Consider the following 27,710-nt stretch of genomic DNA (forward strand, 5'->3'; position numbering starts at 1 on the left):
AAAAAAAAAATTTAAACTAGAAAATATGAATTCAACAAAACATGAAACTGCTAAATTTCTTTTAATTTGCCAAAATAAGTGCCATAAGATAGCTCTGACAGATCCCAGGCTGGAATTCCCCGGGCAATGGGAGGAGATAAAACGCTGTGACAGCAGGCAACCCAGCCCTCACACACACCCACAGACAGTGAGAACACCAGAACTGCGCGATCCCACACAGTGACAGATCCGACACACACAACACACCACTACCACCACTTACACAGATCAGCAGGTACTAGAAGAGCAGGCGGTGAGATCGTGATGATGTCGTCACTCACTGACACATTGTACATGTGATGCATGGCCGGCCGGGTCACACACAGACATGAGACATCAGAGTCAAATATTGACTTTCCTCTGCAGGCGCTGAACTGCCTCCACTGATGAATGGGAAGAGAAGGGCTGGAACTCCACAGTCATCAGTATCCGCCAGCCAGCTTGCAGTAAGGCACCGAGTCTGAGAGGAACACTGGAAGGAACAGCCCCAGACACCCAGCATCTTCTTCTGTGCTTTCCTCCTCCCCTCTGCCTCCCCTCCCCTCAGCTGAAGGATCGTTCATGACGTGGCGACATCCCACACAGAGAGAGTGCCAGTCTGAGCAGCACCCAGGTGCCCCTAGGTGGCAGTGCACCATAAGCAGCTGCCTAATTTTCCTAGTGGAAGCACCGGCCCTGCCTGTCAGTATCTGCCTGCCTGTACAAGCTATATGAGCAAGCAGATACACTGACAGGTCAAGGGGAGACCTGCATGGCACCAGCAATCTGCTGATCGCTGGTGCAATGCTTTAGAGCAGGGGTCTCCAAACTTCAAACTTAAGGGGGTCCGGATAGTGGCCAATGGGAGTAGAAAATGCCCTGCCATAAGTGGGAGTAAACAATACCCAAGGCTTGGTGGTCAGTGGGAGGAAAAATGCCCCATCACTGGTGTCAGTGGGATAATTAGTTCCCCATTTCTGCTATCAGTGGGAAGAACAGTGCCCCATTGTTGGTGTCAGTGGAAGGAATATTACCCTATCGTTGGTGTCAGTGGGAGGAATAGTGCCCCATCATTGGTATCAGTGGAATAGCGTCTCATCGTTGGTGTCAGTGGGAGAAATAGTGCCCCATTGTTGGTGTCAGTGGGAGGAATAGCACCCAATCGTTGATGTCTGTGGGAGGAACAGTGCCCCATCATTGGGGTCAGTGGGAGGAACAGTGCTCCATCATTTGGGTCAGTGGAATAAACAGTGCCTCATCATTGGTGTCAGTGGGACCAATAGCACCCAATTGTTGGTGTCAGTGGGAGGAATATCGCCCCATCATTGGTGTCAGTGGGAGGAATAGTGCCCCATCATTGGTGTCAGTGGAATAGCATCCCATCGTTGGTGTCAGTGGGAGAAATAGTGCCCCATCATTGGTGTCAGTGGAATAGCATCCCATCGTTGGTGTCAGTGAGAAGAATAGCACCCCATTGTTGGTATCAGTGGGAGGAATAGTGCCCCATTGTTGGTGTCAGTGAAATAGCATCCTATCGTTGGTGTCAGTGGGAGGAATAGTGCCCCATTGTTGGTGTCAGTGGGAGGAATAGTGCCCCATCGTTGGTGTCAGTGGGAAGAATAGCGCCCCATCGTTGGTATCAGTGGGAGGAATAGTGTCCCATCGTTGGTGTCATTGGGAGGAATAGTGCCCCATTGTTGGTGTCAGTGGGAAGAATAGCGCCCCATCGTTGGTATCAGTGGGAGGAATAGTGCCCCATCGTTGGTGTCAGTGGGAGGAATAGTGCCCCATCCTTGGTTTCAGTGGGAGGAATAGTGCCCCATCATTGGTGTCAGTGGGAGGAATAGTGCCCGATCATTGGTGTCAGTGGGAGGCATAGTGCCCCATCCTTGGTTTCAGTGGGAGGAATAGTGCCCCATCATTGGTGTCAGTGGGAGGAATAGTGCCCCATCCTTGGTATCAGTTGGAGGAATAGTGCCCCATTGTTGGTGTCAGTGGGAGGAATAGCACCCAATCGTTGATGTCTGTGGGAGGAACAGTGCCCCATCATTGGGGTCAGTGGGAGGAACAGTGCTCCATCATTTGGGTCAGTGGAATAAACAGTGCCTCATCATTGGTGTCAGTGGGACCAATAGCACCCAATTGTTGGTGTCAGTGGGAGGAATATCGCCCCATCATTGGTGTCAGTGGGAGGAATAGTGCCCCATCATTGGTGTCAGTGGAATAGCATCCCATCGTTGGTGTCAGTGGGAGAAATAGTGCCCCATCATTTGTGTCAGTGGAATAGCATCCCATCGTTGGTGTCAGTGAGAAGAATAGCACCCCATTGTTGGTATCAGTGGGAGGAATAGTGCCCCATGGTTGGTGTCAGTGAAATAGCATCCTATCGTTGGTGTCAGTGGGAGGAATAGTGCCCCATTGTTGGTGTCAGTGGGAGGAATAGTGCCCCATCGTTGGTGTCAGTGGGAAGAATAGCGCCCCATCGTTGGTATCAGTGGGAGGAATAGTGTCCCATCGTTGGTGTCATTGGGAGGAATAGTGCCCCATTGTTGGTGTCAGTGGGAAGAATAGCGCCCCATCGTTGGTATCAGTGGGAGGAATAGTGCCCCATCGTTGGTGTCAGTGGGAGGAATAGTGCCCCATCGTTGGTATCAGTGGGAGGAATAGTGCCCCATCCTTGGTTTCAGTGGGAGGAATAGTGCCCCATCATTGGTGTCAGTGGGAGGAATAGTGCCCCATCATTGGTGTCAGTGGGAGGCATAGTGCCCCATACTTGGTTTCAGTGGGAGGAATAGTGCCCCATCATTGGTGTCAGTGGGAGGAATAGTGCCCCATCCTTGGTATCAGTTGGAGGAATAGTGCCCCATCATTGGTGTCAGTGGAAGGAATAGTGCCCCATTGTTGGTATCATAGGGAGGAAAAGTGCCCCATCATTGGTATCAGTGGAAGGAAAAGTGTCCCTTCTTTAGTGTCAGTAAGAAGAATCGTTGGTGTCAGTGTGAGGAATAGTGCCCTGTTATTGGTGTCAGTGGAAGGAATAGTTCCCTATCATTGGTGTCAGTGGGAAGAATAGTGCCCCATCATTGTTATCAGTGGGAGGAATAGAGCCCTGTTATTGGTGTCAGTGGAAGGAATAGTTCCCCATCATTGGTGTCAGTGGGAAGAATAGTGCCCCATCATTGGTGTCAGTGGGAGGAATAGAGCCCTGTTATTGGTGTTAGTGGGAGGAATAGTGACCCATCATTGGTGTCAGTGGGAAGAATAGTGTCCCATCATTGGTATCAGTGGGAGGAATAGTGCCCCATTATTGGTATCAGTAGGAGGAATAGTGCCCCATCATTGGTGTCAGTGGGAGGAATAGTGACCCATCATTGGTGTCAGTGGGAAGAATAGTGTCCCATCATTGGTATCAGTGGGAGGAATAGTGCCCCATCATTGGTGTCAGTGGGAAGAATAGTGACCCATTGTTGGTGTCAGTGAAATAGCATCCTATCGTTGGTGTCAGTGGAAAGAATAGTGCCCCATTGTTGGTGTCAGTGGAATAGCATCCCATCATTGGTGTCAGTGGGAGGAATAGTGCTTTGTATCAGTGGACGGAAAGGTGACCAAACGGCTGGATAAAAGCAAGCAAAGGTCCACATCCGGCCCATGGGCCACAGTTTGGAGACCCCTGCTTTAGAGACTCCACCAACAAAAAATAATAAATGCACATTTTTTTACCTGCAAAAAAAATGTGCATTTATTATTTTTGTTAAAGGGATATACTTATCCTTTAAGGTTTGTCTAGCTACTTAAAGAAAACCAGCTATGCTTTGGTAAGTTAGGGTTTGAGATGCTGTGTGTCTGTATCTGCCAGCCCTCTCCCAGCATGTGTCTGCTCAGTCCATAGGAACTCTTCAGCATCTTACTGAACAGGACAAGCATTTCAGAGCCACAATCTCGCCTGTAGGGCTCAATGGTGCCCTCTGTCGTCCAATCCTAGAACAGCAGCTGCTAAGTTCCAGCTCTGCGTGCTTGCTTTGAATCCGCACAAAATATTAATTAGATCGCCCCCCTCCCCCTCCTCCTTCCACAAGCCTCTCCCAGATGCCGGCCACTTGCAACTTATAGGTTGCCGAGCTTCACTTCCCACACTGCGCTCCTCCCTCGCCGTCCCCAACTCTGCACACTCCCAGCACAGGCTGGCAGAGCCGGGTGAAGGGAGCTGGCTGCACCTGTCCCTAGAACACCGGAGTGAGCCAGGGAAGGTCAGCGATTGGACGCTGCGCGGGGCCGCCACGTGTTCGGAGCTGTCCGAGGTGCTGACCGTCCGAGGTGCTGACTGTGCGCGGTGCTGAACTCCAGCGCTCTGACCTGTTGTGCGGAGCCTGGTGCGGGAAAGTTCCCTGGAGGAGGAGAGCGCTGGGGATGGATGGCTGATGGCACACCGATGGACTGTGAGCAGAGCCGGGCTCCTCTCTGTGCTGAGCTGCTGATGGTGCACAGGAGATGTGAGGAGGGTGCCTTTATCCATGTCTCCTTCATTCACTCAGGGCTGAGGAATGTTGTGGATTGCCACCAAAGAGAGTTGTTGGCCCCGGGAGATGTTTCTGATCGGTCTTTTGATTGCTTTGAGGGAATCTATGGCAGCACCTACCCCTACAGCTGAGGATATAAATCGTGGAGTTGTAAGTGGCCAGCTGGCATTTGCTGTATCATGTCACTGCATATGGGGGGGGGGGGGGCAGGAGTCCAGATCTCCTGGTGGCTCATGTCATAGGCATCTACAGTCTGTAATCTCCTGCAAGACACTGGCCAGTGGATAACAAAGCATTTGATTGAACTAGCACTAATTAGCCACTTGTGTGGATGTGAAGTTACAGGGGATACAACGCACACTATTACATTGGAGGATGTGATGATATTGGGTTCATTAGTGGGCAGGGGGGGGGGATGAGTGACACTTGGTCATGCTGAGCTTCTTCTGCACTGGGTAGATGCAGGCAGGAAATGGAGGCAGAGGGGCTCTGGGTAAGCCAAACCAACTGACTACAACAAGCTGAGGGTTACAAGTGAAGGGGAGTCCTGGCATCATAGAAGAATGGCTGCTCATGAATGGCACAAATCTCAGAAAAAATAAAATAAAAAAGATCAAAAAATTATATACATATATATGTGTGTGTGTGTGTGTGTACAGACTGCAACATCTGGCATCATTTAGAGATTTCTTGGCAAATAGCACTTATCTAATAAAGGGATGTGCACTTTCCTCTAACCAACCTGTTCAAATATAAACCAGATTTCAGCGTTAGATTTGCCCAGTTAAAATCAGGAAAATAGGATAGAAAGGGTTACACGTTGTTTTTACTAGATACATAAGGTCTCATTTTTCATTCAAATTGCAGACTCTTACTGATCTACATCACACAGTGGGGCAGATAGAACTGTGCATTTTATGTATTGAAATACATCCTGTATGTATTCATTGTTCAATGATCAAATCTGCATTGTTCTCCATACATTAGACATGGTATGGTAGATAAAAAAAACTGTATGCCCTCTCAGCACACTAAGGGTTAACTGCAGGTGGCCAATGATGGATTTCCTAAAGTGAGTTCTCTTACTGCAAGGGTAAATGGCATGGCATGCGGTGGTTAAAGTTTTTTTCACCCCCTTAAAAAAGTAAAATGGGGCAGTTTTCCTGCTTTTTATTCTGCGAGGCATTCACCCGTGGTATCTTGAAATCCCCCATTCCCACGCGTCTGTATGACTAAACAAAGCATTTTTCATGCAGCTGAAAAAAGACACATTAACTGTTCTGGAATGACTGGCAGCACATCTATCATAGCCGGAGATCCGCTGGTGTGAAGGGTTAATCTGCCATCTACTGTGGGGTTGGGAATGGGTCAGGTTGCTGCCTTTCAGTAAGGAGATCTCCGGGAATTAATGATCCCTTTCTGTTCTCCCAGTCACTGAATCATGAGATTGCTGTACAACTCCTGGAATGCTTTGTAAATTGCTTTAAAAAAAAACTATACTCTCCCTCTTTGTTTTCAGATCAATCTGCTAGAAATTATTTCTAAGTAATTAATCTCCAGCCCATTACAAAGGAGGTCCCACTGACTAACAATGACACTTTAACAGGTCCTAAATAGGGTGAGCTAGTCTTTAGATAAGACTTTGAAAGTGCTAGACATATTAGGTACCCTGCTTCAGTGGTTGGATACCAAAAATAATCTATTTAGCTTGCTAGGGAGGTACTGACATGTATGCTTGAATCTTGCCGATAGCATGGCTTATAGACGGATCACCATTCCTATTTTAGGGAAACAGTAAGCTGTTGACTAAAAAATTCCAAATGATCTTTTTGTCTGCTCTAGTTAGTGCTTCCCCACAGACATCCTGGCTGTTCTCCAAGTCTGTAGATTTCAGTAGACTTGAATGCCAAGCATTCATGTTGTGTTAGCATATGAGGGAAACATGTAGGTCTATAGGCGTAGGGAGATTAAAGCAATCTGCATGCTCTACTAGGCAGATGTTGGGACTTGTAGTTCCAAAACAACCAGAGAGGTACATTGTGCCTAAGAGTATTTTTAAGTTGCATAAGTGTCATTGGGTGACCAAAAAACCAATACCATCCTCAGAGCTCTGCTGATTTACCAACATCTGACCCATACACAGAGCTGTATATACCATATAGGCAAACTAAACTGATATGTAGGAAAGCAGAATCAGGGAGGGTTAAAACTGACTTTATTTTAATTGTGTAGTTTTTCTTTTTAATTGTTTTTTTATTAGTATTTGTTATCCAGTTTTTGCATAAAAAAATTAGAAAGTGAGCTAAATGAACGGTGAATGAACTTTTGGAGTACCAGTATACAAAGTTCTGAATTCTGTACCTATTGTTGACAGCTTTGCTTTCAGATTTTTTGTACCTCTGTCCATTTCCCAGGTCAGGATATCAGCTAATAAGATAGCATACTATATGTCCCTGGTTTATTGCTTGATTTCTATTACTAAAATGCACGATGTACATAGCATTCATGTGAACAGGAGTTATAGTTAAAGATTAGTTCCCTTTGTAGTGAGGTTGCCCCTGGCTCTAATTGATTATTCGTCTATGCAGTCTGGCCAGAAGAGTGTAATGTAGGTCACATCAAATGTCATCCTCGCTGTGGACATTTTCAGAATCCTGGTATTCATTAATCTTTCATCACCTAAGGGACATGTAGCATACAATGCTTGCAAGCAGCTTTAGTCAACAATCAACTCTCCAGCTGTTGCTTTGTGGAACTACAAATCTAGACATACATACTAGGGCTTATATCTACTAAAAGGACAGTCTTCTAACAACAGGCATTTTATTTGTTGCACATGAATCACCTGCTACTTTGTGCCTGTGTTTCCTAGTCCACCTACCTAAAATAACTATTATGATTATGGTACAAACACATTTTCCATGTGTTTTGTAACGCATATACTGAACAAACACATTTGCCGTGTATTTATGATAACTTGTTTGTAGGAGGAAAAGGAAGGTACGGAGTGATCTCTTACCTTAACTGATCTCAGAAGGCCATGTGTACTAGCTATGTGAAGGGGATAGAGCTGTGCTCTATTTTATATATTTTATTCCACACTGTGGAGATAGCAGGAAGATAGAGAATTCCACTGTGGCAATATGAATGACTTGAGCCAGTGGTAGATTGCATCCTAATAGTCATACATAAAGGGGAACTTTCACCTTTATACAAGGAGAGAACGTTAATCACATTTTAGAAGCATCCAAGCAGACAGTTTTAAAGGCTTGGAGGTGAAAGCAGAATGTATGATCAGTGAATAAATTGTGGCCATTTTAAAATAAGCTCAGGGAAATATTATGAGGATATAGACTGTAGGGTTTATTTACACTTCTATTTAGGTCTTTTCTTTCCCCTATTTATCAGTGTTACTCCTAGGAAAAACGCATAAAGCTTAAAGTCCCAACATCTATTTTTCACTTTTCAAAGTACTCCTACTTCTGTGGGTGATGGACCTCTAGCATGTCAGCAAAGTTCCAGTAGATTTTCTTTGCCTCACAAATGGAGGGGTGAGCTGATGAGCTAAGTAGAAAACAATCTTACATTCTCAAACTGTCAACGACAAAATCTAATTATTTACTATGCAAAAAAAACAAATAAATATTGATGTCCCAACATCTATTTTTCATTTTTGAAAATATTCATGGAGTGCTTATGTGCTGGACCTCTACTATTTCCATATAGCTACAGCTGAATGAGTCAGAGTGGTGATTTTCCCCACTCCCTCCTCCCTCTCTCTGCTCTGTAGATGGTGTACATAGAAAAAGTCTGAACACAAACAGATCCTGCTGGGCTTTGTTCTTAAAGTAAAGCCCCAAGCCCAAAGAACATGCCAACTTAAGAAAGAGACATACAGATCCAATATGGTAGCCACAACTGCAGGCAAACAACAACAGTCTAAAACAGAGAGAGGTCAGAACACATTTAGGAAGGACAGAAAACAGGAATCTAGATTTTGATTCCGTCTTCGGCTAACCCACACAACATACATATTCAGGGAACTCCATCCTCATAACAAGATTTGTTGGTGTACTTCAAAGGGAGTTTGACAAAACCACAACTAAAATGACTAAAGACTTAAAACAATATCTTCATGCTGGTGTTGTAAGGAGGAGGACAGTTCGTTCTTACATACATTTTGGTCCTGTAGGAAATTGACCACTTTTTGGGCGAAAGTTAGGGACCTTATTAAATGCCTGACTGAGTTTGATCTGATGGGTGACCCTGCTGGGTATCTGCTGCTCCATTCTGATCTCTCTAGGAAATATTTCAAACACTCCTTATTAATGCACCTGATCAATGCTGCTCGTGATTTTATACCAGCTCTCTGGAAGCAGGAGGCTCCCCCTTCTATCTCCATGTGGCTGTCTTGGGTTGAGGACATACACTCAATAGAAAATATTATGGCGGCAGTTTGCTGCCAGGAGAATAAGTTTTGCCAGAAATGGGTCCATTGGTCTCTCTTTACCTGTTACAGTGAATATGATTCCTTGTTGCGCTCAGTGGCTTGAAGTCCCTTCTCCATTCCCGCTTTGCCTTCTGCTGTTTCTCTTTTCTTTTTTTCTCTTCTCATCTTTATTTTTTAATTTTGGATGCAGTCAGTGTATGTTTAGTTTTGTAGGATGGTCAGGTTGTATTGACTCTCGACCCAGTGTAAGACACAATGCTGTATTGCTGTTGCAATTGATTTCATATGTACGTGGACTGAGCCTGGTTCATTGTCTCTTCTAGTGGCATCCACCTAACTGTCTTATTGTTGTCTGTACGTCTTGTAAAAGTTTTGTAGAAATAAAGAATGTTAAAAAAACAATATCTTCAGGATTTGGGGCATACACTGGAAAATATCAGGTCAAATTTTGGCAATACAGTTCACAGAGTCTCTTAGAATACCACTGAAATAAACCACTTGTATACTAAACATAAAGAAGTCCATGCAAAAATGAATGATCTGTAAAATCAATCTCGATAATAGAGTTTTAATATCTGAGGATTGTTTAAGTCCATTAATCAGTCCCAGCCCTTATGGCATATATAAACTGATTCTTCAACCCTCAGTTCTCACAATATCAGATATAGATAGACTTGTCCATTAAGACTCCTTTTTCAGTGACTTTTTATATTATCTTATGCAAAGGGGAAAAGTTGCTTTCTGGCTTGGGTATATTTCCAAAAGGCCCAACTCTGACAAACCCAGCAAAGAAAATATATCGCTTTTAACTTTCCTATGGACCAAGAAGACCAGACAATCCATGAGTCTACAGTAGAAAATATAAAAGGACTCCCTCTTTCTCTTCATTTTACCAGTGCTTTCATTGTTTGCCTCATTGTCTGTTGGCATAGTTGAAAATTTGTAACTGTGACTGTTGTTGCATACATCGATTCTTTGATACTTTTACTTGTTCTGATGCCTTCTTAGCTTCAGTTTTTAACATGCTTCATTTACTTCTCTCGACTAAAGATCTTATAGTGGAAGACACTAAATGTAGATGTGATATTACCAAAATAAAAGGACTACCCAATCCTTTATCCCATCATAATATCGATCAGGGCTATTTTTTCCAGCTCCGTCTTTCATTTTGGAGTCCTGAAATAGAAACAGGCTATACTTACCTTTAGTTTTAAAGATACCTTGTATTTGGAAGTTAGCTTCATATCAACTCTCAAAGCTTTGCAGTTCTCAAAGTGGACTCAACCATGCAAGACTTCTAAATATCTTTTCTAAGGGACAGAATACTTCAGTGGCACATCTGGAACTTTTGACTTTCAAATGGATTATGCTCTCATGGACTGGTTGATGGATAAAGAAATGGTATCTCACGCTAAACTCCAGGACTCCACGCATTTTCCTGGAGGAGAATGGGATCCTCAGGAGAACCATCTTGTTTTACACTGTTTATCTTTTTTGCTTGGCTACAGGCTTGAAACACAGTTTTAAATGTAACATGATAGCACCAGGGTAGAACCTCACCTGGGTCTACTCTGATCTTGGACTGCATTTTTGATCCTGGAATGACCTTTTAGGGCAAGTGGTTGATAATTATGTTTGTGTTTATTACATATTACCATAATTACCCCTTTTCCTCATTTGCTTCTGTTCACTAATCTATCCATATCTCTCTTTATCCAATTCTTTAATTCTCACCTTCACAGCATTTTCTCCCAGGTCTCAGTCAATAAGGTTTAATATTCTATAGGCCTCTCGATTTTAGGGTAGGTCAGTATTCCTTATGCAGAATCTAAAATGCCTAAAAGGTAACATTCCAAGGACTACCCCGCATTATGCATACTGTCACCCAATGTCCAGGGCTTGAATTCCCTTACTAAACATGTTAAAATGTGCTAAAGCTTTAAATTATTTCTATTTACTATAGGTTATTGTAATTGCCATACAAGAAATGCATAAAAGACCAGTAGATCACAGCCAGGTGACTTGTAGATCATGATCTGGGCTTACTGATGCTCCATCCCAGAGCATCAGAGTACAATGCAGAAGGACTTCTTGTAAAGTTGGAGCTGTAGTAGGGAGCAAGAGCCGCATAAGCTGATAACTCCTCTGTAGTACTGGCTCCTGTCCCATGCGGAATGATGCCAGCTGCTCTCCACCTCTTATCCTGGCTAGCATTCCCCAGAGTGGTGCCAGCAGCAGGAAAGAAGAGATCTTCAGGTCAGTGTAAAGCAATACACTGGGAATTATAGTATAGGGCTGAATTCACACCGATGCACTGCAGTTTACCCACAGCGGCAGTGTACCTGCAGCTTTCTTTCGGGGTTTGCTGCACTTTGCCATGGACCTCCATTATATCCTGTGGATTTGGTGAACTTTCTGAAAGCGCACCACACCTGCAGGATATAATAGAAGTATATAGCAAAATTCACCTAACCTAAGGAAAGTCGCAGATGTACTGTTCTGCACCCGTGGTACAGGTAAACTGGAGCACATCAGGGGGCTCAGAACAGTAAGGATTCATTTACATTTTTAGTTTGGGGGGGTGGTTCTTACCACCTTATTTAAACTCATGATTGCAATGCAGTGCACACAATTGAGACACGGTAGTATGGCAGAGGTTTATATCAGGAGGTGACACTGTGCCTGGTGATCTTTGACTTCTCCAATGTTGTTCAGGTAGATCGCCACCTCTTTAAGGTTGCCTACCCCTCACCTATAGTGTGTCTTACCTTATCCTACTCTATTTCAAAATGTGCAAACAAAATGGCAGACATGCTATGAGTTCCCCACACTCCCCCCTAGTACCTAGTTTTAGAAACCCAGAGTTCACATGCGACTGTGGAAAATCCCTATTTTAATAGTGGACAAATAAAGAGTTTCTTCTAATAGGTGATTTTTTTTTAAACTACACTGCTCAAAAATTAAAGGAACACTTTTTAATCAGAGTATAGTGTCAAATCAATTAAACTCCTGGGATATTGATCTGGTCAGTTAAGTAGCAGGGGTTGGAAATCAGTTTTAGCTGCTTTGATGTTAATGAAATTAACAACAGGTGCACTAGTTGAAATTAACAACAGGTGCACTAGTTGGGCAACAATGAGACGACCCCCAAAACAGGAACAGTTTTACAGGCGGAGGCCACTGACAATTTTCCTTACTCATCTTTTTTTACTTTTTTTCACTAGTTTTGCATTTGGCTGGGGTCATTGTCACTACTGGTAGCATGAGGCAATACCTGGACTCTACAGAGGTCGCATAGGCAGTCCAACTCCTCCTGGATGGCACATTAATACGTGCCGTTACCAGAAGGTTTGCTGTGTCTCCCAGCACAGTCTTAAGAGCACAGAGTAGATTCCAGGAGACAGGCAATTACTGTAGTAAAGGTGGACAGGGCCGTAGAAGGTCCTTAATCCATCTGTAATCCATCCTTTGTGCAAGGAGGAACAGCAGGATGAACACTGTCAGAGCCCTACAAAATGACCCCCAACAGGCCACTGGTGTGAATGTCTCTGACCAATCAGAAACAGACTTCATAAGGGTAGCCTGAGGGCCCAAAGTCTTCCAGTGGGCCCTTTGCTCACTGCCTGACACCATAGAACTCAATTGGCATTTGCCATTGAACACCAGAATTAGCAGGTCCACCACTGGCGCCCTGTGATTTTCACAGATGAGAGCAGGTTCACCCTGAGCACATGTGACAGACACAAAAGGGTCTGGAGAAGCCGTGGAGAACATTATGCTGCCTGTAACATCGTTCAGCATGGCCGTTTGGGGGTGGGTCAGTGATGGTCTGGGGAGGCATATCCATGGAGGGATGCACAGACCTCTACAGGTTAGACAATGGCACCCTGCCTACCATTAGTTATCGGGATGAAATCCTTGGACTCATTGTCAGATCCTACGTTGGTGCAGTGGCTCCTGAGTTACTCCTGGTGCACAACAATGCCTGGCCTCATGTAGGAAAATGATGCAGGCAGTTCTTGGAGGATGAAGAAATTGATACCATTGAATGGCCCCCACGCTGGCCTGACCTAAATCAAATATAACACCTCTGGGATATCATGTTTTGGTCCATCCGACCATGCCAGGTTGCATCTCAGACTGTCCAGGAGCTCAGTGATGCCCTGGTCCAGATCTGGGAGGAAATGCCCCAGGACACCATCCATCATCTCATTAGGAGCATACCCCGACATTGCCAAGCATACATACAAGCACATGGGGGCCATACAAACTACTGAGTACCATTTTGAGTTGCTGCAATGAAATTTCAGCAAAATGGACTAGCCTGCTGCATCATTTTTTCACTTTGATTTTTGGGGGTGTCTTTGAATTTAGTCCTTTGTCGGTTGATAATTTTATTTTCCATCAAACGATGAGGCATCCTTACGTTCCTAATACATTACCCAGTCCACATCAGTATAGACATCCAGCATGATATTTTTCCCTATTGAGATCTGATGTGTTTTTAAAGTGTTCCTTTAATTTTTTTGAGCAGTGTAGTTGGGTGTTATTAGTCTGGACTGTTTAAAACATGAACATCACCTACCTCAGACAGAAACATTCAAATATTTGCAGATTGCCCTCTTTATAAAATCTAAACTTACATTCACTACATACTGTATCTCCTCATCATGACCACATTTAAACTCACTTACAAAATAAAGGACTCTTCTGGGAGTCATTTATGATCTGTCTACAACTTAGAATAACCACTCAAAAAACTACCTATAGGACACAAATCCTTAGTTGGATCAATTTACACATTGATGAGGTGGTGCATGTTCCCCATGAGGATAACCAAGATTTTTCCTCACGCTTCACCTTTGTTGAACTAAGCATTTGATTTCATAAATAATAGTAGCTGCTAGAATAATAATGCAAAACTGGAGAAAACTGACCAACTATATGGCTTTTTTTAAAACAATTTTAAAGTGGATTGAATAGAGAGGGGGTAGAACACTTGTCACTTTTGCTGTCTGTGCCCCCATTAAGGAGATTCACCCACTCTATTTGTACTGTTTACCGTTATCATTGAAAATGAAAATAAAATAAAACTCCAAATTTTGGGTTGTCCGCAGAAAAGTAATAGAGGGGAAAGTGGGACACTAGTTCTGATGACCTGGGGGGCTCAAGGAATTCCTTTAATTTACAGGAATTTCGCTCACTTCCTGTTTGGCTATGGAACAAGAAGTGAAGGGAAATCTCCACTCCTTTGCTTTATCCAAAGGGAAAAAAAAAGTTTGCCCATAGTTCTACTTTAATTGGGTGATGAATAATGATATGAACAATGACTCATATGCATGATTATAAACAATCAAACATTTTAAAAGATATGGGACCCATACTTATCCTTTTTCTTCCTTTTCTCGTTTCTCCCTGTTCTCTCTATCTTCTATGGACAACCCATGTTTTGGAGATGTGGGGTCTCTAATCTCATTCTGTTTTCTTTTCTAAAATGTTTGTTCCTTATCTAAAGTGGGATACTTCTAAGAAGTAAAACCCTTCTATTTATAGCTAAGTTATACTGTACCTTTGCCCTATGTATTGATCTACAAATGTTTACATAATATGATTGTTTGATCTTAGAAAATAATTACAGCAAGGATGAGACAAAGACATTGTAATGGAACATTTAATGTATATTGATACATTATCAGTTAGGTTGGCATGACCAGTCCAATTGGATGTATCTCTCTTTATAAAATTACTAAAAAGAAAATATAGAATACTCATGGTGCTTTGTGACATTAGTAATACAGGTGCACTCTGTTTAAAAACATAGAGACATAACATTGAACCCAAACCTTAATCATTTCCCTGTGAACTGAAGCTTGAACAATTAAATGGACTGGTGACCCATCACTGTGCGATACAACATTGTCAGATAATGGTGTGTATCTTCTAGGGTTTTTAAAAAATGAGAGGGTCACAGCTGGGCAAAATCAGGATTTTACTAAATAGGACATTGAAAAATGATTCTGGCAGATTTGGTGACCGAACGTTGCTGGAGGCACCTGCTTCCCTCTGCCTTCTGCCAGCCAAAAAAAGGGCAGCAAGACAAACATATTCTGTCTCTATTGTACTGCAATCTTTCCTATGGTGCCTCAGTATCAAGCTGACTCTATCAATGGCACGCAGGGATTCCATGATTTGCTGTTGAGTAACAGATGGAAGTTCATTTCGACAATGATCTGTAGCAGGCTAAAGCCAGTGGGTTATGTGTGATCATGTGAGAACCAGAAAAGAGCAGCACATTTAGTTCCAGTCCTACTGATCTAGCTTACCCAATAAATAGTAATCCCTGGTATATAAGCAGTTAACTCTTTAAATGCAATACAGATGAGCTCTAGAAAGTGTAATTTCCATCAGATGCAGATAGAAGCAAGTGTTGCACAAAGCAGTAGAGGTCTTCTAGACTATTATGATCAGCAGGTAGATGCAAAACTAATCTTGTTGATGGGAAATCTCAGTATGCAATGCTGTTGTGTGCCACTCAAGCTTTCTAAGGCTTCTCTCTGAAGAATTTGTCTTGGGTTTCCTTAGATGTGTTTTCCTTTCAAAGCATATTCCACCAGTTAAGAAATTGGATGTTTTATATATTATGAGCTGGCACCACTCACTGTTTCTCTTATTTACCTGCAGACTGAAATTATTATTTTTTTATTAAGTTGGGTGCCTGCACTTGACAGGGATGTTTTGATGTTCTACATTTTCTTTTAAAAAGTAATGAATTTGGGAGGTATCATTAAGCTTTGCACATTTCTTTTCCATCCATCCATCAGTACCCATCATGCCTTGCTAACAGCTGGTTAAAACCTCACAGCAGTCCTTCAGTTGTCTTCTACCTCCTTCAAATATCAATCGCAGTTCATTAAACTCCCTTGAAGCCCAAGGGAATGGCAATATATTGGTATCTATTGAACCTATGGGGTTTCCTGCTGCATAGGGGTTAAATCATTATTATATTGCAGTAGGAATAATGAAAAAGTACTCACCCACGCAGCCTATTCTTTAACATGTAATAAGGCAATAATGAAAATTCCAAGTTTCAACCATTTTCGAAAAAAGCAAGACAAATTGCCCCTAAAATGAAATATCACTGATATTTATATCTGCTTTATTGAAAATACTTTAGTGGTCATATTCAGCAACATAGCAGCTGATTTATGAAAATCTGAGCAAATAAAACTAGAGAAATGGTGGGACTGCTTCCCATTCTTTCATCTCTCCAGAGTGCTAATGCTGACCGGTTGTTATTGGCATCAGCTTTTGTATTGATCAGCAGCATAGTGCAAAAAGCAGCGGAATGGGTAGCCCATGGCAACCAATAATAAATTATCGTTCTGCAGCTTAGATGTCTCAGACCCGCACATTTATTCACCACTGGCAGATATGGTTTACTGCAAGCATTAACTAAGTCTCAAAATGTATGTATTTATATTGGTACATGTAGGCTCTGAGGATGAAATTGATGTGGTCATTGAAAAGAGTTATTGTATGTGCAGAATTAAATTATCATAAAAGGCTTGTAGTTTCCTGTGTTGAATGGTAATTGGCAGCTCAGAAATGGAGCACTGGAGCACTTCAATCCTGAAGGGCTAAGCTGTATGTAGTTATTTATTGTGAAAGATCAGGAACCTGATTCTGCAGCCTCTGCTCACAAGACAGGTATGATATTTTTATACTGAGCCCATTACTTAGCAATCGGCTATTTACCATTCCAAGCCCTAGGTCTTCCTATAAATTACTGGAGATAGTTAAGTTAAATGGCACTGGATTATGTGACTGCTTCTGGTGACAGCTGAAAGGAAATGAGCGAAATTGCGAAGATAGAACTGGTCTGTTGCCAACGGATTCTGTGTGTTACCATAAACACTGCGTGTTGTCATTCTCACAGTATTACTTGGAAAAGACAAAACAACAGCATGCCTTCACTGCTTCATATCTGCTTTAGGGTTGCAAATATGGGCAGGAAATCTGTCCATCCATAATAAAAATTCTATGAAGCAGAACTTGATTCCAACAGGAGTACAAATCCAGCCACTATGTAAAGATTGCCTTTCTGTCACTCAATGGCTTTTACTGAAGTACACCAGAACAGGCAGGGCTGCTGACATTAAAGCCAATGATGATGATGTTGCAAGGATAAGACTGGCAATGTAAGCAGTACATAAAAATAAGGCGAACTTCAATAATAGACTTTACACTTTAAGGACAACTAACATATATTTAATTTAGTCAGACACATTTAGATAAGTAACTTAATGGAAAGAAATAAAGGTTTTTCTTGTTCCAGAGTACAGGATTTCGAAATGGATCCATAATTGCTAAAGATTTATAGATGTACTTTCAAGGCTGTTTTGATTTTTATCACACTTGAGTCCCTGTATGTATTTGCTATATTTTGCTGTTTTGGCATACAGTATGTCAGAACTTATCAGGCTCACTAAGCAGTAAAGATGTTGACATTTTAAAGAAGAACTTCAACCCCCACCACCACCATGTTTTTTTCCCTCATACCTTTTCCCTGGTATAATGCAGAATTCACATACTCACCCAGCCAGAGAACCCAGTGTTTTTCTGTAATCTGCGGCAACACTGTCACACACTGGGTCCCACACCACCATCTTGGTTGCTGATGACCTGGATGCCATATACAGTTGTGTCCAAAATTATTCAACCCCCAATGCTGTAAAGGGGTTTAGGGACTATAGTGTACATTTGGAATTGTATTCAGAATCAAATCCTACAAGGACGTTGTAACTACCCAAATGCAACTAAAATGACATCAATTGTTTATGTAATACAGTAGTAAATGGTTCTTATGTGGTTTCTTCATTGCCACAATTATTCAACCCCTTAAAGACTACCACTCTGAAGAACAGAGGTTCATACAGGTGCTTTCCATCAGGTATTGAAAACACCTGTGGATGTCACCGAGCAGCAATCAAGCATAATAAGCACCAATTAGGCAGCTTTAAAATGACTGTGATACTCAGCTCCTTCTAGACATTTACTGGTGTGGTTACAAACATGGTGAAGGCAAGAGAATGGTCCAGGAAGACAAGAGAAGAGGTGATTTCTCTTCACAGGAAGGGCAATGGCTATAAGAAGATTGCAAAGATGTTAAACATACCAAGAGACACCTTAGGAAGCATCATTCGCAAATTCAAGGCAAAGGGCACTGTTGAAACGCTACCTGGTCGTGGCAGAAAGAAGATGCTGACTTCGACTGCTGTGCGCTACCTGAAGCGTAGAGTGGAGAGAAGTCCCCGTGTGACTGCTGAGGAACTGAGAAAAGATTTGTCAGATGTGGGTACAGAAGTTTCAGCCCAGACAATAAGACGCACACTGCGTAATGAAGGCCTCCGTGCCAGAACTCCCAGGCGTACCCCCTTGCTGTCTCCAAAGAATAAGAAGAGTCGACTGCAGTATGCCAAAAGCCATGTGGACAAACCACAAAAGTTGTGGGATAGTGTTCTGTGGACTGATGAAACAAAATTAGAACTGTTTGGGCCCATGGATCAACGCTATGTTTGGAGGAGGAAGAACAAGGCCTATGATGAAAAGAACACCTTGCCTACTGTGAAGCATGGTGGAGGGTCAATCATGCTTTGGGGCTGTTTTGCTTCTGCAGGTACAGGGAAGCTTCAGCGTGTGCAAGGTACCATGAATTCTCTTCAGTACCAGGAGATATTGGATGGAAACGTGATGCAGTCCGTCACACACCTGAGGCTTGGGAGACGTTGGACCTTTCAACAGGACAATGATCCCAAGCATACCTCCAAGTCCACTAGAGCATGGTTGCAGAGGAAAGGCTGGAACATTTTGGAGTGGCCATCGCAGTCACCAGACTTAAATCCGATTGAGAACCTCTGGTGGGACTTAAAGAAAGCAGTTGCAGTGCGCAAGCCTAAGAATGTGACTGAACTGGAGGCCTTTGCCCATGAAGAATGGGCGAAGATACCCGTAGATCGCTGCAAGACACTTGTGTCAAGCTATGCTTCACGTTTAAAAGCTGTTATAACTGTAAAAGGATGCTGTACTAAGTACTAAGATTGAATGTCACTTGGGGGTTGAATAAAACTGATAATGCTGTGAGCACAGAAAAGACATTTGTGGTTATTTCATTATAACTGTTATGTTATATTTGTCTGACCTACAAGTGCCTCTTTAATGTAAATGTAAGCAAGATGACTGAATGATCAAAAGCAATGTCAAACTGGCCAAAACACTCAATTTCAGTGGGGGTTGAATAATTTTGGACACAACTGTACCTCTTCCTGGTTTAGGCAGTCCAGCCTGATGACATGCTGCAGGGTCCGTCCACCTCCAGCCGCATGAATGGAGCCTGAAGTGTCCTGGCATATGTGACATGCATATACCAGAAGGCTTCAGAGCACAGGAGACTCAATTCTGGCCTAAACCAGTAAGACGACTGGGGACAGGGCTTACCAAAAATATTTTTAAAAAACAGTAAACAAACATTTTTGTTTTCTTTTTTTTTTTTTTTGTTTTTTACATTTTGGAAGAGGACAATAGTGCAATAGATGAATGAAGCTCCAATATAAGCAGATCATGGACAAAATATGATAATCTGATTGTACAAGACTAATAGTTAAGTGCTTCTGAAAAAAGTGCATATCACATAGCCTTACATACAATTTGTCTTTTCTATTTATTTTTACAACTATCTACAGCTTAGTACTGGTTTCTCTTTTTTTCCCTAACATTACATCCATTTCTGAGGTAGTTCCTCTTAATAGCCGGCTCTCTGTGGGGCCACCACAGTGTGTGCGCTCCTCCACTGGGACTACACAGCACTGACGCACACACAGGCAGCACAGAGTGGCTTGAGAACTCACTTTTCTGCTGGACCTCAAATGTAGATAGATGAGGGAGGAGAGAACAGTAGAGCCTCAGTGAAATGGGCACATGCGCATTTGAAAAATGATGTGCAAGTACTTACAGGACATGTAGATTTGCAGCCAAGACATCAGGAATAACTGTATGCATGTTGCACAAGCTGCAAAGAGTGCTGAACATTTTATGAAGTTAAAGAAAGTTTGTAAAAAGTACATAGAATAATACATTATGCTAGATTGAGGGAATATTTTTTAAATAGAGAGTTTAATATTACTTTTAATCACCAAAACTAATGGTGAGACAAGGTCCTTAAGTACTTCAATCATAAAGGTGAAAGTGTTTACACCCCCGCCCCATCCCAGCTGAAGCATTTAGGAGGGCCCCCTCTTCAGCCCTCAGGATAGCCCAGACCCAGACATGTAAATCTATGTAAAAACTTCATTTTAGGCTATTCAGATCTCAAAGGAGCAGTGGCCACCAACTGGAAAAGGTCCACTCTGTATCTGTAATGAGAAAAACATGGTGGCCCCCATTGCTGCCCTCTCCTAAAATTCCATGTCCCATGGTTGTCATATGCTCCTTTAATACATGGAGCCACATACTGTCTTCTGCAGACATCCTGGGTCACTTATTTAGAAAGTACTGAAGACAATTGGTTAAAATGACATCAGAAAATGGAGTTATTGCCAACTGTAGGCAAGAACTCAGATTTTGTGATGCTTTTCTTTGGACCAGATTGGATGAATCAGGTTCCTTGAATAGCATCCAATGACAGGTTTCAGAATATAAAGCTGAAATGCAGTTGATACGCGCAGTTTTTTGAGAGTGCTAGATAGTGCTAATAAGCCCATACTGGCTCCACTTCTTAACAAAAAAACTGTCAAACTAATATGAAAGAATTAATGTGCAGCCTTATAGAAAGATTAGTAAGACTAACTTTATCATTTTGACTTCTGATTTTGGAGTTTTGCATCTGCAACCAGACTGGTGCTGGGTATATCAGATTTCTTTCAAATCAGTGGCATATCCAGAGCTCAGACCAAACTTCAAAATCAGCTGAATATGATAAACGAGTGGCTTGAGTAAGTAATATTGTATACTTCCTTCATCTAATCTCTCCATGCAAAAACCTTCTTTGAAATACAATTTTGCTCATTTGAGAGTTCTATTTGAACATGATTGCGGACAATAGCTTGTTCATAGTGCTGTATCAGGTCTATATAAGAATAATTTTATTGAGTTCCTTTGTTCAATGTACTGCGTGTTCCTGGGCATCCTGTGTATTAGAAATGTATTGAACAGAATGGTGTAATACAATCCAGAGCAGTATGCATCTAGCAGTATGTACAACTCTTGTACAACTCCAGGCTGACATTAAAGACACACTTTAATCCATCTCTGCAAGTAAAAAAAATTATCTTTTGATTTTTTTTACTTAGCATTAGCCTTTTGCAATCCCTTGTATAGCAGAGCACAGAGAGGGAGAAGTAGAAGCAGTACAAGGAGCCAGTCAGTTTTGATGCAGTGCTCATGCTCTAACAAGGGGCATGCAGATAGCAAGAAAGAGCAGACTGATAGAGAGACTAGCTCATCAGTGTTCTGCTTTTCCTTTCACCATGCAGTCAGATGCCGGGTTAGGGAAGAGACCTGTAAGTGTTAGTGAACTACATCAAAGAAAAATTAGGCCTCCTGCCCAGCCAGGCATAGCTGTGCTGCATGCCAGGGCTGTGTAAATCTCAGAAGTGGTAGCTCAGAAATACAAATTCTTTTGCAGGTTTAACACCACTTTTACATGTATTTCTTCTGTATATTTAACCATTTGCCTGGAGTTTAGCATTAAATTAAAACATTGAAAACAAACATCAAAAGTAGATGGGTGACAGCATCAGCTGTCAGAGAATACCCTTTGCTGCAGAAGCTTGCACCACCCATAGCTCCCCACAGGTTCTCCACCTCCTGGGAGAGCAGATTTGGCACACCCTCACCTAGCAAGATTCTAAAGCCAAACCATAAGCAGGCCTGAGCAAATTTCAGGTGGAATTATGCTTTAAAGTCTTTAAAAAAGTTGTCATTTGCATACTGTATCTCCTGATGGCACTGGACCTGGAGCTTCTGCAGGAAAACTACCTCCTGCTGGTGATTGTGACATACCTTCACCTACAGAACAGATTCATGCATCAAGTGAAATCAATCTCTGATCAATTTTCTGCCAGTTTTTCTCAACCAGGGTGCCATGGAGCCCTAAAGTTCCTCCAGAAGTTGCTAGGTGTTCCTTGAGCAATGAGCAGTTTCTGGCTTTCAGATATGTAACCACTGACACCATTGATCTTTTTAGCTATCTGTTAGGGGAGCATTCTTCCTACTGACCAGAAATGTAAGAAGCATTCTTTCTACTGACTACCAGGCTAATGTACTATGAACTGTAGATATCGTAATTATTGGCAGGGGTTCCCCTTTTTGGACTGCAGTCTCTTACCATATGATTCTTTGGTGTGCAGTCATGCCAGCAAGCCAGCATTAGCGTAATAAGTGGGCAGTGCCTGAACCAGATGTCACACCGGTCTGCATTTGTACAGGTCCAGATTCAGGATCAACTCCTGTATCAGTATATACATTGTTTTATGTCTGACTGAAGAGTATGTTTAAAGCTGAATTCCAGGCAGTTATTAGCTTGCCTTTCATATTCATGAAAAACTTCAAATGTATTTTTAATGTCACTAGTACAAGTACTGGAAGTGTACTCCTGTTGGCCTCTTGTAATCCCTGGATGGTAGAAGTCAGACAGAAAGAGGGAAGAGCAGTACTTGGAGCCAGTCAGGCACTGTTGAATGCACATGTGTTAACAAGGAATATGCTGACAGGAGAGAGAAGATTGATGGCCTCATCAGTCTGCTGCTGCTCTTTCACTGTCAAATCATAGGCTGTGTTAGTTCAGCTTTACAGAAAAAAAATGTAAAGGTGAACTAACACCAGACCCCACCCCCCACCTCCACTCCGCGCTGTACTTACCTCTGCAGTTGCAAAGCTGTCAGTATGCCCGCAACAGCTCCAACAGTACAGGGATTTCTCTCCTTCTTATCCATCAGCACTTCCAGCAGGGATCAGATCAACTCTGATTGGTTAAGCCCAAAGGTAAGTACTGCAGGAACGGGTGGGGGGTTGTCTGGTGCTAGTTCACCTTTACATGTTTTTAAAGTGGAACTTCAGTCAAAATATGAAGTACTACTCTCTCTCTCAATCTCTGTATATATATATATATATATATATATATATATATATATATATATATATACACACACTCACAGGCCACTTTAGTAGGTACACCTTGCTAGTGTCAGGAAAATATCCCTTACACCATTACACCACCACCACCACCACCAGCCTGAACTGTTGATACAAGAGATGGTATTCTGTATACCTTGGTTATAACAAGAGGTAATTTGAGTTACTTTTGCCTTTCTATTATCTCAAACCAGTCTGCCCATGCTCCTCTGACATCAACAGGGCATTTTCGTCCACACAACTGCCGCTCACTGGATATTTTCTTTTTTTTGGACCATTCTCTGTAAACCCTAGGGATGGCTGTGCGTGAAAATTACAGTAGATCAGTAGTTTTTTAAATACTCAGAACAGCCCATTTGGCACCACAAAATGGCCACATTCATGTACATAACTTTCTTCCCTGTTCTGTTGCTCAGTTTTAACTTCAGCAAGTTGTCTTCAACACATCTAGAGACCTAAATGCATTGAGTTGCTGCCACGTGATTGGCTGATTAGAAAGTTGTGTTACCAAGCAATTGAACAGGTGTACCTAATAAAGTACATATATCACAAACTGATTTATATATATATATATATATATATATATATATATATATATATATATATATCAGTTTGTGAGTTTGTGTTTAGCTTTTTCAATGGATTTGAGCTTTAAAATGCACATTTTGTTGCAGATATCTAAATACTGGTGTTTGATTTGTAAATGACTTGCTGTAACATAAACATTTGTGTAAGTAGTCTGTTCCAGGAATGGGATGCTGGCATTTCGGTTGTCATTTCTGTAAAAAAAAGTTAGGTAAGAAAAAAACAGAAATCACCCATTTCATTCTAATAAAACAGGCAGCACAGCATGGAGAGAAGGGTTGGTGAGCTAGAGCATTCCTGTAATACTTATCCTAATGATGTTCTTTGTCCGTTTCGGCTGTGTAAATTTGGGCACAACAGCAGAACCTTCTGCTAAGCTCTAATTGCTCCATGCTATGCAGGCTCAGGTCTGCTTGTTTATTTCCCATTCTGGCTCACCGTGGATGCACCTGAATGACCTGTTCATTGTGCTTGCTACTTCTAGGAGACTTTCTGTGTTCTGACTTCTGTGCAGTGATGTCACCACTCGCTGATCAGTGCTCTGGAGGGAATAGAGACCTTCAATGTTTTGTTACAAGCACTGTACAGGCTGCAGTATTTTTATTACCAGCCTAAAAGCAGAAAGGACAGAATAGAGCTTGAATCAGATATGGACAAATAGGTGACATACAAAGAAGTACAACAATTACGACATTAAAGCAGTTTGAGGACATGGAAGAAGCACAAAAATGAGTGAAAGATCCAATAGAGACAGGAAGGAAAAATAAGAGATGAAGACAGCAAGAAGCTAGGAGAAAGATTCAAAACCAACTCTGGGTAAATCTTTATTTTGCCAGGATTTCTTGTTTTCTGTGACTGCATTGAAAAGCGTCCCCTTCACATTATATCCCTGCGACACCAGGGCAAGGAACAAGGGGAATAGGTCACCAGGACAACAAGCTTCAGTTTTTCCCACTTTGCTTTGCTTTGAGTTTTTTTGTCTTCTCTTTCCGATTGAAAATCTTTCCATTATTCATTGTCCCTCTGAGCCCCTGTCACCATGAAAAGAAACGTCCCTCAATGGAGACCAAGACAACAATAAACATTCTAATTTGTCCACACTCTATCCAGAACAGGAATTATGCTTTAAAGTGTATTTGCAGCCAAATTGGGATAATACCTACTTTATATTTGTTGTATCTCCTCATTCATATAGCATAACTTAGAAGAGTAGTTTTGGATATGAAAAAAAAATTAGAACTGAGTAATCAAAGACCACTGACTGCTCAGTTCTTTATCTTCGATGAGCATAGAGCCGGTGACTGTCAGTCACTGGCTCCCTGCTCTGCCCCTCCAGTGCTCACTGTAGCATTGGGTTGTGGAGGGGGTGGGAGCAGCTGGCTCAAGATCTCAGCGGCTTACTGAGAGGCTGAATCAGCTGCCAGTCCAGGCATATGGGTGGATACTGACATTAAAGTCGGGATCTCTCCAGAATCTGGACCTGCTTAGTGACATCAGCCGACAGAGGGCTTTAGCCTGCTGTCGTCTGAATACAGGTCACAGGAGTACAAAACAAAGTGCACTCCTGTAATCCTCAAAAAAGTAGCTTCTCTTTTAAAAAATATAAAAAAGTTCAGCATACCTTTTTAGAGGCTCTATTCCAGGAAGGGAAAAAATCCTAGGTAGTTCTCTTTTATTAAGAGGGGGCTGGGCAGCTGTGTTTGCCATAATTGACCTTTTCTGTATGGTGCAGGCAGATCATCATTATCAATTGTAACTAGGTTTGAACACTGTCTGTCCTAAGAAAGAGTTAAAGGTATAGAGGCTGGGCTTCTTGCATTGCATGTTGATGAAGACAGATCTGGGACAGGCTCACTCTTACAGTGTTCAAAAAACCTTGCAGATCGTCATGACACCTTCTCCTGAGAAACATCTATTATGTAAGAAATAAGTGGAAAAACACTTTAAAGCTGAACTCTGAGAAAACTAAAAGTCCTCACTTGCAGTGGAGCTGCACCCATACTACAAGGTTTAACTGCTCCTTCATGTCTAGAGAGACTGGATTTTACTTACCTGAACCTCTGATCCAACAGGTTCCTTTGCACTGGTAAGCGCCGAGAAAGGCAGTGGTCAGCTTTTATGGATTCTTTATTTCCACTGTGGGCCAATAAAGTTACTATGATGAGGAAAGGAGCTGCCAGCTATATTGCTACATATCTTGGATTTAAAAACCAGCCTGAGCACCAGAACCCCACTCATATTTATCTGATGATCAGTAGAGCTTGGGTGGTTTGTTGATTGTACTGTTTGACCAGATCCCAACATCCTTTTCTCCCCTGCCCTCTTGCAGTCTAAGATCCTCTGACATCGTCAAGACTGATGCAGGACCCATAGACTAGACATAGACAGTCCATTACCGGAGAAGAGAGGAGTGCCATCTGCCAGGGGGAGCAGAGGGTCAGGTACATAAGAGTGCCTTTACTGTCCTCTAGACAGAAACAGGCAGTTAACCTTTGCAGTGCATGAAGAGAGGATACATGAAGAAATTTTGGATGTCTGCACTCCGCAAAAGTACCACTTTATTAATATCCATATAAAAGCACATATATGGGCAAAAAAGATCTTAGGGGGTGTATGGAAGAGTTGACACATTTTGTGCTAGTTTAGCGCTTACTCATGACTCATGTCATGTGTAAACACTAAACTGGCGTCAAATGTGTAGACACTTCTACACCCCCTGTACTCTTCTTTGCTTGTATATGTACTTTTCTATGGATATTAATAAAGTCGTACTTTTGCAGAGTGCAGCTGTCTGAAGTTTCTTCATGTATCCTGGAGTTCAGTTGATGAGCTGAGCATTGTACCTAAAGGACTGAGGATACCTTGGGAGATCATACATCAGGTCGGCCAACCTGGAGCAGTGTTTGTCTGCATGACCGGTATTGCCTCAACGGAGGAATTTAAGTCTTCCTAGAGATGGGATTTTGTTAAAGTTAAAAAAAATGTGTTTAATTGTAACAAATGCTTAAAAATAGGTAAAATGTTTAATATACAAATACTTTGGCTCAGGTGTGGTTTTTCCAATGCAAGCATCTCTACAAATAAGAGGTTCAGTTCAGTGCATTATACTGATGGATCAGGGGACATGACAGCGTTCCAGCTGTTCAGAGAGCCACAGGTATTTTCAGCTCTGTGGGTTCAGGAGTTCCCAGGCGGCATTAGAACATAACAAAGCAATCCATTTTAATTTAAATGTGTACTTACTGTTATATTTATCATATAGATATAAATAGAATATTCTTCTTTTGCTTCCAGGCCTTGCTCTTTCCTCCATAGCGACAAAAGCTCACTTCAGGGATGCTGTAATACAATGAATTAAAGGACTTTTCTGTTATTTACCTAATTATATTAGATTAGCGCTCTTACTCAGATACAATATCAGGCAGCTACATGCTGAAGTAAACAAGTACAGAGAGCTCCCATATCCATGTATGACTAACATCTAAATAGAGGGGATGCCAGCGATTACAACAGGGTTTCTCAATGGGGCTAATATTATTGTGTTCATAAATATATAAAAACACATTCTTTAAGAGTTGATTAGTGCGCGGAGATAAGGAAAAGGAAAATGTAACAGTGCAAGATTTTTTTGATCCTCATTGAGTTATTTTGAAAACTAGGACATTTTTAAAGACAACTGTGGGATAGGAAAAAACCCCTTGCAGTGGCTACCCTGCCACCCCCCCCACCCCAACACTGCATGGGTTAAATGCTTGTTATGTCTAGGGGTGGAGGAATGAGCTGTGATACGTATTCCCCACTCCAGCAGGCTTGCAGTGCTTCTCTCTGACACTCCAGGTTGTGTTATTGACCCCCACTGTTCAATGTATGGCTATTTGTCCTGCATTGTACATGATGATTTCAAAATGAAGATGCCACCTCATCCCTTTAAAACCAAAAACATATTGATTACA

At 42.1% G+C, this 27,710-nt stretch overlaps 1 protein-coding gene across 2 annotated transcripts in view; it reads left to right on the forward strand.

Moving 5' to 3' along the window:
- Positions 1-4,075: 4,075 nt before the first annotated feature.
- Positions 4,076-27,710, forward strand: part of MMP17 (matrix metallopeptidase 17) — a 199,571-nt gene continuing 175,936 nt past the window's right edge. Inside the window, exon 1 of one of the 2 annotated variants that reach the window (XM_089686138.1) lies at positions 4,076-4,685. In XM_089686138.1, the coding sequence (XP_089542264.1) occupies positions 4,560-4,685 (126 nt within the window). In that variant the 5' untranslated portion in view covers positions 4,076-4,559. The remainder of the gene's footprint in view (positions 4,686-27,710) is intronic. The other variant, XM_089686139.1, reaches the window with a different exon arrangement.

The sequence above is a fragment of the Staurois parvus genome, unplaced genomic scaffold (assembly GCF_062004578.1).
Source record: "Staurois parvus isolate SC_StPar_1 unplaced genomic scaffold, SC_StPar_1.0 ptg000392l, whole genome shotgun sequence".
Classification (NCBI taxonomy): domain Eukaryota; kingdom Metazoa; phylum Chordata; class Amphibia; order Anura; family Ranidae; genus Staurois; species Staurois parvus.